We start from the raw sequence: 15,606 nt of genomic DNA on the forward strand, positions 1-15,606 counted from the left end.
CTAACAGAAGTTGTATATACCCTTAGTCTGAAATAATCTACAACATTACCAGCCGCTGCAGCTGTTAATTTGGGAGACGTTTAGGACATGTCGGGCACTAATGGGGTCCCTAACACATTATTGTTTTCATTAAACCTCAAATGAATAAAATGCTAGTCAAAAAAAGAACAAATGTATCACGGTAAAAGTGCTTTTGAATCGGCCATAGTGAGTGGAGTTATGGATTTTCTTTGTTCTATGTGGCTAAATACTAAAATGCATAGAGATATGCATTTGATGTTAATCATATTCTCAACTTGTTGATCAGGATGGGGCAAGCCATTCCACTGTGACTAAATATTCTGAGGTTGGGATCTCCAGAACCAGAGAGCAAAAGTCTCCGAAATCTACAAACGCTGCAATGGAGGTATGCATCGCTTGTGCTTTAAAGCAGCAGTTTGTCTGACTTCAGCCAATTGTTCGAGTCTTGAATTATAGTACACCCAAGCCCAGCTTAGTAGGTGTGTGTCAGGTTTTACAATATTTGTGGGGACCCCGTAAAGTTATTTATTATGTGGTTGAAAATACTATTTAATAACCTTTTTCATCATGTGTTTATTGAAATACAAAGAGAAGTTGTATTAACTCTTAGTTTGAAATAATGTACAATGATACCAGCCGCTGCAACTTTTAATTTGGGAGACATTTGGGACGTGTCGGGCATTGATGTGGTCCCTAACACATTTTTGTTTTCATTAAACCTGAAATGAATGAAATAGTAGTCAAAAAAAGATCAAATGCATCACGGTAAAAGTGCTTTTGAATCGGCCATAGTGAGTGGATTCAACTGAGTTATGGATTTTTGTTGTTGTAAATGGCTGAATCTTGAAATGTGTAGAGATATACATTTGATGTTTGTTCATGAATTATATTCTGAACTTGAATAGGTTGGAGGAAGCCATTCCACTGTGACTGAGGTTGGGATCTCCAGAACCAGAGAGCAACAGTCTCCGAAATCTACAGATGCTGCAATGGAGGTATGCATTACTTGTGCTTTAAAGCTGCAGTTTGTCTGACTTCAGCCAATTGTTCGAGTCTTGAAATACAGTACAGCCCAGCCCAGCTTAGTGGGTGTGTGTCAGGTTTTACAATATTTGTGGAGACCCCGTAAAGGTATTTATTTTGTGTTTGAAATGACTATTTAATAACCTTTTTCATCATGAGTTTATTGAAATACTAACAGAAGTTGTATATAGCCTTAGTCCAACATAATCTAGAACATTAACAGCCGCTGCAGCTGTTTATTTGGGGGACTTTTAGTACTTCCTGGCTCTCCTGGGGTCTGTTGAACACTGTTATTTGCAAACAAAACAGATAAAATACTTCAAGATAAAGTGACTTGGCATCAGCTATACTGAGACAGTCAAACTGATAAAAAAAATGTTCTCATGGATTGCTAATGCTTAAAAATTGGTAGAAAATCTGTAGCAAATACAGTGAGGTGCAGAAGTATTTGCACTCCTTGTGATTTTGCAAGTTCACCCCTTAAGAAAATAGGTAGAGGATTGAATTGTCAATCATAGATGCATTTCCACTTATGGAGATATAATTTAAAAAATAAATACATTTAAAAAACGCAACTGACATTGTATGATTTTTCAATAATTCAATTGTAATTTACTGGGGTTAAGTATTTGTACCCGTGAGAAAATCAGTGCTAATGTATAGTGCAGAAGCAATTACAGAGGCTAGATGCTTTCACATATGGAAACATGGATTTTGGCCCATTCCTCCACACAAATCTTCTCTAGATCTGATAGGTTTTAAGTTTCAGCTCCATCCAAAGATTTTCTATTAGGTTGAGATATGGAGACTGGCTTGGCACTCCAGAACCTTGATATGCTCTTTACCCAGCCACTCCTCGGTCAGCTTGGCTGTGGGTTTTGGATCATTGTCATGTTGGAAGATCAGGTGGTGCGTGGGTGGTTTCTCATGGGGTTAATGTGGACTTTTTTTTTTTTTTTAAGGTAGACTGACAACTCTTTAAGTGTCATAACTAGGGCTGTCCCAAATGACTAATTTCCTCTTGATTAGTCAGCCAACTATTTTTACGATTAGTCGACTAATCTAATAATATATATATATATATATTTTTTTACTACTTTATTAATGAATTTTTTGTAGAAGCTTATTAATCCACAAAAAACATTTTGGAACACCTAAATTCTTTATTAACGTATAAATACATAACATAAATATCAATAATAAATCACAAACAATGAGGTCAAATGCTGCTAGAATTAACTAGTGCAAAAAAAAAAAAAATGCAAACAAACACTGTGATTTCACCTCTTTAACAGGAGTCTAGTGCAAAAAAAAAAAAAAAAAATGCAAACAGAAACACTGTGATTTCACCTCTTTAACAGGAGTCAAAACAATTCTTACTCTTTTTGTGGTATGCCATTGTCTATAGTGTTCTAAATGTTAAAATGAATTGCAATGTCCCGGACAACCATTTTCAGAATACATTGTGTGAGTTCAGACGCTTTTTCTGGTGTGCATTCTGCATTTTTAAGTGAGGGGAAAAACTGGTCAACTTGGTTTTAACCTGAAAATCAATAAAGTAGAGGGCACACTGAAATATTACCACAATTATTTTGAATGAAAGGCACACATATTCACAGTAACAAAAATGAAATGTATAGTATTAATTTTATAGTATACTACTATACTGTATGTATATACACAATAATACTTCATAATATAAAGTAACTAACATTAGTGCAGTCTTGGATTACAGTAAGCAGGCCAGTGCTGTTTCCATATATATTTTTATTATATTATGTATATACAGGATATATGTATATATTTTCCCCAAGTGGGAGCTTCCGTGATCCTAATAAATTTAATAATAATTTTAAAAAATGTTATACATTATATACGCATATATTATTTATTTTATTAAATAAAATACACGTTGATAGAACGCACATAAAGGCAACTTATTTTTAAAAAATTGTTAAATTGTATGGATTTACAATCTGCTAGCTTGTTGTTTCTTAAAATTACACTTGGATGACGGCGCTTCAAGTGTTCGTTCATAGCCGACGTGCTACCGTGGTATGCAAGCTCAGCTTAGCAAAGAGTACACACGGTATCACCCTCCATATTTTCCTTGAAATAGTTTCAGGCTCTGGCTATTCTGGTCCGCTTTTTTGGCTTTATGCCGCTTTCACGTGTTACCAATTCTGCCCTTTTTGGTAATTGGCGGTGTTTTTAACTCCTCGCCGTAATGACGAGTGAACCAGCGATTCACTTGGCTCGTTGTCGTCGGTTCGTCCGATTTACTCCTCAGGAAGGCGGCGGCGTGCATAAAAACACTGAGAGGCGTCGGATGGCTCTTTATAGATACTTTTATTGACCACCGATCGCGCTCCCTCTCTCTCGCTCGCCCACTTTCTTCCTATTTGCTCATTTTGACAATGCCGGTCACATTGAAATAACAGCGGCCCCCTTGGAGGTGCCAGTAACAACCGCTTGCATCGCGAGCGCCCGCCATTCTAAACTTTATTCGTATGTAATTTTTTTTAACCCGTCATTACCCGTCGACGGTGTGTTTTGCCCGTCGACGCATTTACGTCATCGATGACGTTGACAACGTCGACTAGTCGGGACTGCTCTAGTCAGAAATATTGATGATTCTCAGGGGTACAAATACTTATGAACCCCAATAAATTACAAATAAATTAAAAAATTATACAAAGTGAGTTCCGGATTTTTTTAGATTGTCTGTATAAGTGGAAATGCATCTATGATTGAAATATCAGACCTCTACCTATTTTGTAAGTGGATGAACTTGCAAAATCACAAGGGGTGCAAATACTTCTGCTCCTCACTGTAAATATTGTCAACCTAAATCTCAACTTGTTGACAGGACGTACAGTTGAATTTAAGTGAATCTCCTGAATTTTAGATCTCAAGCACCACTGAGCATTCCTCTCTAGGACCTGCGAAGTCAGAAATGAAGGTACTATTGTCGTTTTTCAGTGTTTGATATATACCGTTTTTGATATTTGTGTGTAGACCTCTTACCTCTGTGACAGTATTCAGCAAATCACGGTTTCTTTGTTCTTTAGAACTTGGATTCAAACCATTCTTTTCCCATGGACAAAAAAACCCTGCATAATATGGGTTTGGTTAACTACACAGATTCCGATTCTGATGAATCCCAAGAGCTATCCATAAATCCTTACCAAAGTACTATCCCAAAGCTCAGGAGAACTAAATGTATGCAGGTCAACAGCACACTTAGCCGATATCAGGTATGTATTAGGAATTGTGTTGTCTTTTCATTGGTCGTCTGCCTTCTTTCATTAATACATTTTTTTTTCTAGGTGGAAAATGAAGTTGACGGTAATGGAGAGCTTCTTTACTCCACCTCAGAGGACAGTGGAGATGAATATATTCCAGGCACAAGTGAGGAATCAGATGCGAGTGAAGGTTTGCAATGTGTCGACTCTCTCTTTAAGAAGGATATCATCAAAGATTTGTCTCACCTTACAAATACATCAAAAGCCTCCTCGATGCCATCTGTTAAAAGAGGGCGTCCACCTGTTAGGAGGAGTAGCTCTGGTTCGATGCGTGAAAGGAAATGTTTGAAAAGTGTGCATCATCACTCCCCACCATCCAGTCAGGCTGACTCAATAAACCAGAGTGGAGTAGGTGATGTTGCTTCTCCTTTAAAGAATTCAACGATGGATTTTGACCAGGATCAAATTTCTCCTGATAGTTCCTCTTCTCTTCTTACAAATAAAAATTCTGGTGGTCGACTTTGCGTACTTGCTGCAAGCAAAAAAAACAACGGGTCAAGATGTTACAATAAGAAACAGTACTGTTTTTACTGCAAGCTGGGAGTTGTAAAATTTGCGAGGCATCTAGAGCGGGCACATTCAGATGAGTCAGAGGTTGCACAGGCTTTTGCTTTCAACAAAGGCTCCAAAGAAAGGCGGCTCCATCTGGAACAGCTGAGAAACAGGGGTAACTTTGCCCACAATGTTGATGTCCTAAATTCTGGGGTGGGTAACCTTGTTCCTCGCAAGCAGCCAAGACATGATTCAAATGCACAGGATTTCTTACATTGTGCCTATTGTCAAGGATTTTTCGCCAGAAAACTCCTTTGGAAACACATGGCAATTTGCAAGCTGAGGCCCTGTGAACCTCACAGGCCAGGTAAAACCCGTGTCCAGGCCCTGTGTGCATTTAGTACGCTTGCTCCACCTGATGTCAAGCAGGACTTATGGAAACTGTTAAGCAACATGGTCCAAGATGATGTTTCATCAGCAGTTAAAAAAGACATCTGTATCTTGGAGTACGGTGACCATCTTTACAACCGACTGGGGCATGATCCAGACAAACATGAATATATTAGGCAGAAATTAAGAGAACTTGGACGACTTCTGCTTTGTTCTAGAAAAATGACTTCAATGAAGACAATACAAGAACACATTCAACCATCCAATTTCATAAATGTTGTCCAGGCTGTAAAAGAGCTGGCAGGCTATGATGGCAGAACCGGTGCTTACAAGCGTCCAAGTCTTGCTCTCAAAATTGGATACAGCCTTACGAAGATATCAATGCTTGTTGAAAGTCGTGCCAATTTACAAAAAGACTACAGTGCTGCCAAAGAAGCTCGCACATTTCGCAAAGTGTATGAAACACGCTGGAACGAAAATATTTCAGCTGCATCGCTGAGGACACTGCACGAATCCAGGTGGAACCAGCCTCAACTACTTCCTTTCACCAAGGATGTCCAAACCCTCCACTGTTATTTGGATGAGAAACAGAAGCATTTCAGCGCTAAACTATCAACCGAGATCTCCGCTCAGTCGTGGTCACAGCTGGCCAAGGTCACATTGACGCAGGTCATTCTTTTTAACCGACGAAGAGCTGGAGAGGTGTCTAAGATGCCAATGACTGCATACTTGTCTAACAATACTACAGACCTTCAGGATGACATTTTGGAAGCCCTGACATCTCTTGAAAAGAAACTATGCCAACATTTCAGACGGATCGAGATCAGGGGGAAAAGAGGAAGAAAGGTTCCTGTGCTTCTAACCCCAGCAATGCAGCACACCTTGGACTTACTTACCAGCAAACGGCAAGAATGTGGGGTTCCTCAGGAAAATGGATACCTGTTTGCAAGACCATTTGCTTTGACATGCTACAGAGGTTCTGACTCTCTAAGATATTATGCCCAGGCCTGTGGCGCAAAAAGTCCCGAGAGTCTCACCTCAACAAAGCTTCGCAAACAAACAGGAACTCTCTCACAAGTTCTGAACCTTAGCAACACGGAGTTGGACCAGCTAGCTGGTTTCCTTGGTCACGATATAAGAGTACATCGGCAGTTTTACAGGCTTCCTGAGGGTACTCTCCAGCTTGCTAAAATAAGCAAAGTACTTCTGGCCCTGGAAAAAGGACGTCTGAAGGATTTCAAGGGCAAGTCCTTGGATGACATAAGCATTGATCCTGAGGGTAATATATATTTATAAAAAATTATTTTTTCATCTATCGTCTACTGTTGAAAGAATGCACTGTTTCATTATTTTCGAGCATTTCTGCACCATTTAAAATCTAAAAGCAATGGACATTCTCGTTCATTCCCATACAGAGAATGTGCACACTGATAGTGATTCCAACAGTGACCCTGAAAGCGAACCTGATGAAGCGTACAGGTCAACGACTGAAGGTAGGATTTGACATAAGACATCTTGATATTTGAGGATGTTTGCATTCAGCTAAAACCTGAATTAGTGGCACTACATGATATGAATACCTGTCTACATCAGTCGGAGCATGTTTGGTATTGTTATAAAACTCAATGTATGCTGTACAAATTTATAATAAATCCACAGAACAGCTATCCATCTCCCTACCAATTATCGGCGCTGATATTTGAAAATTTGACGTATATCGGTATCTGCCTTTTTTAAATCCGACCGGTCGATATCAAACAAATCAATTTGAAACTAGGGATGTCCCAATCCGATCGCGCCATTTTCAGAGGATCAGAATCAGGTGAACAGGATCCGCTTTTTAACATTTTCTGCTTCATGCGCGTACAGCCTCTCAATCTCCCTCCTGCTACATTTCTTGGTCAGACAGTGCAGCTGGCGTTTGCTTGTTAAAGTTAAGGATGTTTGGAAGGCGTTGTGTCTTTGATCTTGCCAGAGAAGCTTGGGAGCGCTGCCTTCAAAGTGCCAACTCGTTCAGCTTATCAAACACTAGCAGTAGGTTGTGTGTTGCTTTGTTTTACAATATATAATATCTTGCTTTTATTTTGTAGAGAGTAACGTGACCCCTAATGAAAGAGATGATCCATCAGAATTGCACGTTGATGGACCATCTCCTCAGCAGATACCCAAACCTCAGTCCACCAAACGGAAACAAAAGTCACCCAAAAAAGGAAAAGGTAAGCAAGTTTCATGAGATTTTTTTAAAATGTTGATTTTAATGTTTATTTCTCTAACTTTTCAGTTATATATTTTTTAAATTCATTTTGGAAATGATATTGTGATGTGCTAGTTGACTGTGCACTACGCAACCGCCATATTTAGAACAGGGTATCATGGACTAAATGACTCGACTAATTTGAAACAAATTTAATGATGAATGTTTGTTTTTGTAAGGTCGACAACCGGTTAAAAAGAAGCCATGGAAGAAAGAGGAGGTCCTGGCTGTTGAGAAGCATATGATGTCATTCATCACTACCTGCCGTGTTCCACGGAAGAGCGACTGCGAGGACTGCCTTAAAAAGGAAAAAGTAGCACTCAAAAACAGGAATTGGTCAGCAGTAAAATTTTACATTAAAAACAGGATCACAGCTCTCAAAAGGAGAGTTTAGGGGGATGTAGGGGATATATACGGTGACCCTTTTTATATTGCTATATGTGCTTTGTGACCATCTCTACAGACCTCCGTGAAGTTACCCCCCCCATCAGACGAAAATTTATATAAGAATGATGGCAATAGTTTGTGCTACGTTTTTTTTTTTGTCCTGCTATTGTTGCGATATTTATAACTCTATTATAGGTTTGAGGTCAATCAACCTCCCATTTTGATTTAAAAAATTGTGTCAATTGTTTGTGCTGTAAAAATTTGTCGTTTGTGCTGCGATCGTTTTATAGATATTGAGATATTAATTTCGAGTGAGGACGTCATAACTCCCATGGCTGAGGGAGCTCAGCAACTCTCAATAACAGAGGGCTGTCCAAACAACTAGCACGAACGTATCAGGAACGAATGGCACTTCTGGTCCATTTTGCGGTAAATGAGGAGGTGAGAGTGACGTCATCACTTGAAATTCAAATCTACAGCCCCCCCATTCACTACAAAATGGACCCGAATTCGTTTCTGCTCGTTATTGACACCCCCGTTATTGAGAGACTTGATACGCTCCGTGAGCCATGGGAGTTATGACATTCTCACTGGAAATTAATATCTAAATATATATAAATAAAAATTTACAGCTCAAATGATTGACATTTTCATATAAATTTGCGACTGATGGGGGCGGCTTCACGGAGGTCTGTAGAGATGGTCACAAAGCACATATAGCAATATGCGAAGTGTCGTCCTTTTTTTTTTTTTTTTAAATTTTTTAGCTTCCGTGTCATCCTTTTGAAGTTGTACTGTGGCAATTGGGGTTCGTGCTTTTACCAGTTTGCAATTGCGCTTTAGAAATTGGGGATCGTGTTGTGGCAGGTTGCATTCGTGCTTCTTTTCTTTTGCAAAGCGTTTGCAAATACAAAAAAAGCACGAACCCCAATTGCAAAGTGTTTGGACTTTTGGATTTTGCCTCACACCTCTCGACCATGGTAGATATGCCATTGATAATTTTGTTTATAACTGTTTGCACTTGTTTCGTTTGTTTTGAAGCGATACAGCAGTTAAGAGAGAATAAAGACGATGACTTACCTTGTGCATGTTGCACTTCACTGTTACTGGCTAAAACTTTTCGAACTATAACCCCCCCCCTCGACTTGCGGTTTACGGTCAAGTGTTACAACCTAAAGTGCACTCCTGCGGCTAAAAGTCGAGTGCGGCCTATGTAAACAACCAATTACTTGTAAAATTTGGTGATTGCATCTTAGTTAGGTGAGGTTTACACTACAAAAGTTTGAACCCCAAACTTTTGAACCGTAGTGTACAGTCTGAAATTCCAGTAAATTTTTATCCAACATAAGGTAGAATTTAAACTGTAAATGTATCGTAATTAATGCAGTGATATCCAATGATCCCTCGTTTTTCGTGGTTAATGGGGAGCCCCCCCCCCCCCCCCCCGATAATCGAAATCCGCAAAGTAGATGTGTAGCTTATTTACATACAAAAAAAACATATAATTTTTTTGTGTGTGTTCAATGATTTCACTCAGATTTAGCATTGGAAAGAGTATAATTAACTATAACAGTATAATTCTTTAAATTTTTCATTGACTGAGTCCTCTCAAATCAACTTGCTGTTTAGAACTGCACACAACACAATGAGTTGCCATAGTGACTACAGCCAGTGTTTAAAAAATTTAAACGAGGCGGCGGCCTTTGAAAGGTAGTTGTCTGGGCACTTCAAAGCAGCTCCCATGTCACTCATCGTTAATTTTAACAAGCTGCAGCTGCCTGGTGAGAAAAAGCTTCAAGAGGGAGTGTGAGAGGCTGTGCATGATCGGATGGCATATCTGTATATAATCCTGCATTTTTTATTTTTTTTCCAAATTGAAAAAAAATATCAGTGATGGACTGAGAGCGCGATGTAGCGAGGGATCACTGTAGTTCTTATATGGCTATGCAGTGATTTATTTGAGCAATACTAGAACAACCTGTGCAAAGTTACAACAAAAATTGAATATCAGAAGTCCAAGACAAAGAATAACTTAATGCCAAAAGGAAAAAAATATGTTTTAAGGCACATTCCATTAAAATATTATTATGTGTCAGTTCTGACACATCAATGGTCACTGAAGAAAATGCACATATAAAAGAAACTTACACCAAATACTACTTGGTCAATTAGTAGTTTTACGGCATGTTCTTCGGGTGACATAGAGTGGTTCCACAAAGTCGCAATGATCTGACATTTGTGTGGGTGGTGGGCATTATTACTGTCCCCAGAAGTAGGTATGATCTGACGTTTTTCTAACTGGTACCCAGGAAGGGAGAAAAACAGATAGTGTGCATAGTTACTGACCCCAGAAGAAGGTATGATCTGACGTTTGTGTCAGTGGTACCAAGAAGACTGGAAAAAACGGTCAGTGTGTAAAGTTACTGACCCCAGAAGTAGGTATGATCTGAGGTTTGTGTATGCGGTACCCAGGAAGGGATAAAAATCAGGTATTGTGTATAGTTATTGACCCCATAATTGACGAAAACGAAAAAATGTCCCCACAAGTCGGTCTGTAGTCAGGTCGATGCCTCTATACTTTGTCTAAATGGAAATTTAAAGTGATTTTTGCATTGTGCAACTTTTGGGGATGCTCCCTGATTTTTTTCATTGCTCTACGACATTCAGAAAGGGTGGTCCCCATAATGCACGGTCTTGTCGGGTGTCCCTACAATGACAGAAAAACAAGGCTGTGTGTGTGTGTGTGTGTGTGTGTGAGTGAGTGAAAGCAAGTGAAAGAGAGCAGGGGTCCGTATCTGTTCAGGGACCTTTTCACCTCAACATTCTGTGTTGTCCAGTGAGTATGTGCAGAGTGTGTGAAAAAGAACACATCTGGGGTTAAGGACGATATATGACTGAATATATGAACCTGCACCCTGCTGAATGTATATGTGCAGGTCATGGAGACTATTTCTGTCACGTAATGTGAGGATGGCCGCTTGTCGGGAGGACTTGTGGGTGACTGTGGGGGCGAAGCACAGCTACTGCCAGCAAGGGATTTTGGCTCCTTGTAAAAAGATATCTTTATGCAACCAATCTTCATCACCTATCATTTCGATGCTGCAAAATTAGACTATTTTCTAAGGATTGTCAATCATGGCCGCTTACGACCATGATCTTTCGTCACTCATTTGCATTAAATTTGCGCGCGCGTGGGTCACAAATGTTTAACATCAAGTCAATTTGATTTAAATTTTGGTGCACTGCATGCCACCAGTTCTTTTAATGTTTTAATGAACTTACCAAGCTGAAGCTAGGCCTCATTGTTGTGCTCCCACCCATAATGCAACAACAGCTTCAGGTTTCCTGACGCATAGTGGTCAATTCAACAATGTAAATATTGTCTTTGATGAACAGCATTTATGTTAGTTTATTAAAAGCATGAAATTGTTTTGCTGATGTGACCAGCAAATGCACTGCATTTAGGTTAACAAGTATCCTTTCTTTTCAGGCACATATGTTTTCTATAACATACCATAATATAATATTATAATAATTCATGTTTAAGGTGAGTTATGGTGCTGGTTGACTGAAAGGAGTTTCAAACGACTTTCTTCTGCAATCTGTCATCTTTCTCACATTTAAGCTTGAATGGTCATTGCTTATTTCCATGTACAGATGATAATATTCAGCTTTAGGTAGTCCCAGAAGGACTTCTATGTGTCCGTGAACCCATTGCAGGTTGCGTTCAGTGGCTTTTTCTTTTCATACATCAAAACAACTGGCAGAACAATCACTCTCAATCACCCTGTTTCTGTCTGTCACTCAGATCCTCAAGCCACGTTGGCGGCGCTCCCAAAAGCTAACGTGGCATCACATTCTTGACTAAACGTGCATAAAAACAAATTAGCCTGGCCCATGCAATTTGCAAAAAAGATGTGTGCAGCCAGCCAGCAAATAGATGTCATTCCAAGCCAAGGTCATGACGATACTGAGGCTAGAACTTTAGGATTGATGTTCGTATGTGTCAGGTTCTTCCATTTTCACTCACATCTTGGTGTGTTGAAGGAAAGCTTACCGGAGTTGAATAGACCTTTCTGACCAAGGAAGACTCTTTAAGAATTGTTGGGGTAACGGTGCTTCAAAGGATTTAAAAATCTAATGAATGAATGTTGAAGTCCATCCAAAAATGTGAAACAGCTTTTGTCTGGTGTGTGAGAGGAGGGATTGTATTTTATTGAGTGATTCCTCACTACTTCACTATTCAAACTTTGCGCCCTCAGTCCATCGTCGATTGTTTTTAAATAAAAAAAATAATAAAAAAATACAGAAATACAAAATACAGATGAGCTGTCCCGAGTCGATCGCGTAGTCTCACTCTCCCTCCCTCTCCCTGCTCTTTGCTTGTTTTCGGACTACAGGCCGCTACTTTTTTTCCCTCATTTTGAATCCTGCGTCTTAATGTACAGTATGGCTTATTTGGTGATTCATTTCGGTTAATAGGTAACACTTTTTTTTTTTTTTTTTACAGCAGCATCTTAAGATTAATAGCACTGTCATGATAATACTTGACACGGTCATGAGCATCAATGACTGCTTATGACAGGTGTCATTTGGTGTCATCCGGCAAATTATGTCACTAACTCCATTTATGTCCAGCTTGGATCTTTTACATCCATTCAAAAGTGAGATACGCTGCCGTATAACACGAAAGGACATCTGTTATAAACATTCATTAATGCTCATAATTATGATTGTCTAATGACAGTCTTATGGCGCCACCGTCAAATAAACTGTTTCCAAATACCATAACCAGCAATTAATGAAACAACTGGAACCGTAACTGTGAAATAATTAGCACAGAACATGAATTTTTGATTATTATTTACATCTGTAGCGCTGCAATGCATGCTAGGGCAGAGGTCCCCAACGACCGGGCCGCGGACCGGTACCGGTCCGTGGCGCATATGGTACCGGGCCGCGCAGAAATAATAAATAATTTATTAACGACTGCATTCTGGCCGATTTACTTTGGCCTGTGCCGCTCAACACACCAATATCCCTTTCTACTCTAGATATACAACTACAGGATAGGAGGTCATCATAGAAATGCATTGATAGGACCGTTAGCAGTTCATCTTGTTTTGTATATCTATGTGCGCTTGGCCTCGATAATAAGTATGACGTAGGGCGGGCACATCACATTTGTTCACGGAAATAATTAGCCTCCACACTAGAATGACTGAAAAACAGACGTCTGTGGACAGATTTTTTACGGCGAAAAGGAGACCTGACGGGTCAGAAGATGAGACTACAACCTCGAAGAAAAAAAAAATCTATGCTACTTCCCAATCACTAAAGACCCACGAACTGCGACGGAGTGGATTCATGACCTGTATGTGAATAAACCGAGTGATTCGAGCATGTCTGTGCAACAGGAATATTAGCTTGTAGAGATCGCAAATCACGGCGTCCTTAAATGTACACTTGAGACAACAACTCTACCGAGGTTCTGGATTAAAGTCGTTTCGGAATATCCTGAAATCGCTCGGAGCGCACTAAAAACTGTGCTACAATTTCCAACATCGTATCTTTGTGAAGCTAGCTTCTCTCACTCTCCCATCTCGGGACCATCTCGTCACAACGAAACAAGCTCAGGCCTCCCACTTATTGAGCGGGTGAGTTGTATTTTCCGTGCACTTAACACAACAGGGCTAAAAACAAATGTTATTTTATATTTGCTGTATTTTTCTGCCGCACATTGCCGGTGTTCTGACAAATTTGGCATGCGCATAAGGTTAAAAATGACCGCGAATGCAGCAATTCCAAAGTACACACTACAAACTTTCTTTAAAGAAAGGAGTATTAAGTTATGTTTGCCATGTTAACTGCACACAACTGCTCGCAGCTGTCTCGCTTAACGACTTTGCCGTGTCGTTAAGCATTAATTTACGCCATTTCCGTGTTGCACATGTATGTTTATGATGTAAATAGTTTTTTAGTACCGTTGGATAACATTGAGAGTCCAAGTGAATATAAAAGAGGGCTTTTCTCACCGCCACAAAAGCTTTGGGAGCAAAATTTTTATAAGGGTGCAAAATTTGACAGAACACCGGTCCGTGAAAAAAAAGATCCAAATCACACTGGTCCGTGGTGCAAAAAAGGTTGGGGACCCCTGTGCTAGGTTGCATGTTGGACAACAACAGTGTTAACAGCAGGTGGCAGCAGAGATTGACTGTCTACCTCAAGGGAGCAGTGATGGCCAAATGAAGCTTCTTGAAGCAATGAAGCTTTGCAGCCAATTGGTTCAAAGCTTCATGGTGGTTGATTACTCTTATGACAGTTGCATGATGCTGCTGTTAAATAAAGTGTTACCGGTTAATATCTTTTGGTGTAAATATCCCATAATACAGTGAGGACAGCTGCGGTGTATAGTCCGGTGTGGCTTATCTATGAACAATTGCCGTTTTGCCGTTTTGGTGGGTGGCGGTTTATAGTCTGGTGCACCTTATAGTGCAAAAATTATGCTACTCTATACTTAGTGTTTCCATATATTGTACATATGTATGAGTATGTGTAACTCTATTCATGTATATATATATATATATATATATATATATATATATATATATATATATATATATACGTAGGCATCAGAATGAACAGACCGATGCAGTATATGGCATGCACAATCAGACTGGTGGTATGCAGAGTAGGGTTGTGTTGAACAATGTGTAGTGCTAGCCTAATAAGTCCCTAAGCTATGGCAAGTAGGCCTGTGGTAGGTGGATGATGGATCTCAGTGCCAGGGTACATAATGGTGGGACTGGGGAGCACTGGGGTGAAGGACAACACTTTGCCCTCTCTCCTTAATCAGATGCAGATCAAGCTAAAAGCAACGGAGCAGCAAATCCCTCTTCTGACGTTGAGCCTTTAGACCCTGCACAATCCTTGCTACTTTGCTTTTGCCTCCTTGCCTCCACCAGTCTCTTTTCTTTTTAGCCCCCTCACCCCTCTCTCTTTGCCTCTGATTATCTTAGCAAGAAAGCTCCGAGAATGGACCAGAGGAGTAGATGGATGCTCGCAGGCCTTTACCACAAAGATCATACAGGGTAAGTGCAAAAGCCTCTTGTGGCTTGTTGATAAAGTATTGATTTTTTTCACAAGCGGCTGTTTATGAATCACCTTGGAGGCACTGACCCCCAAGACCTTAGGGTGTGAGGTAGGAGCATTGTGAGGAGGGGTGGGCATCCAGGGACACAAGGGGATAATGTGAAAAATGAAGAAAGGCAGTGCTCTATAGAGAACCACAAGACAGGGGGCAGGATGGGAATTGATTGGGGACAAACCTCAGCGTTAATTGAAGCAACGGATCAATGGTGGAGGAATGTTGAATCTTGGCCAAACGAGGTAGGTGCTGACACTATATAAGGTTATTTTTCTTGATATCTGTGAACAACATCAGACCAATCACACTTGCATGAGTGCATATATGCACTCAGATGGACAGCAGTTGTCTCCTTGTCTTACTGGAGATCAAGGCTTTGCTTCGCATTACTTTGACGAATGCAACAGATGCCAATGTAATCCTACTATCTAATACTTTCCTTCCTGTTAAATACTGTATTGGCCCGAATATAAGACGGTGTTTTTTGCATTGAAATAAGACTGAAAAAGCGGGGGTCGTCTTATATTCGGGGTCTAGACATTATACCCATTCACGACGCTAGATGGCGCCAGATATCATTGAAGCGA

General features: G+C 40.0%; 2 protein-coding genes across 3 annotated transcripts; both read left to right on the forward strand.

Annotated features, from left to right (window-relative positions):
- Window positions 1–228: 228 nt before the first annotated feature.
- On the forward strand, window positions 229–5,007 carry LOC130921083 (uncharacterized). The gene is made up of 6 exons (XM_057844726.1): window positions 229–406; window positions 927–1,016; window positions 3,953–4,006; window positions 4,116–4,301; window positions 4,374–4,814; window positions 4,933–5,007. The coding sequence occupies exons 1-6, from the start codon at window positions 401–403 to the stop codon at window positions 5,005–5,007; spliced, it is 852 nt and encodes a 283-aa protein (XP_057700709.1). The 5' UTR covers window positions 229–400.
- Window positions 4,947–8,435, forward strand: LOC130920743 (uncharacterized). Of its 2 annotated transcripts, XM_057844153.1 has the most exons (4): window positions 4,947–6,510; window positions 6,647–6,724; window positions 7,322–7,447; window positions 7,665–8,435. In XM_057844153.1, exons 1-4 carry the CDS (start codon window positions 5,166–5,168, stop codon window positions 7,877–7,879), a joined length of 1,764 nt encoding a protein of 587 aa, XP_057700136.1. In that variant the 5' UTR covers window positions 4,947–5,165; the 3' UTR covers window positions 7,880–8,435. The 2 variants fall into 2 exon arrangements, with proteins under 2 accessions (XP_057700136.1, XP_057700137.1); XM_057844154.1 differs by lacking the exon at window positions 6,647–6,724.
- Window positions 8,436–15,606: the final 7,171 nt, after the last annotated feature.

The sequence above is a fragment of the Corythoichthys intestinalis genome, chromosome 8 (assembly GCF_030265065.1).
Source record: "Corythoichthys intestinalis isolate RoL2023-P3 chromosome 8, ASM3026506v1, whole genome shotgun sequence".
Classification (NCBI taxonomy): Eukaryota; Metazoa; Chordata; class Actinopteri; order Syngnathiformes; family Syngnathidae; genus Corythoichthys; species Corythoichthys intestinalis.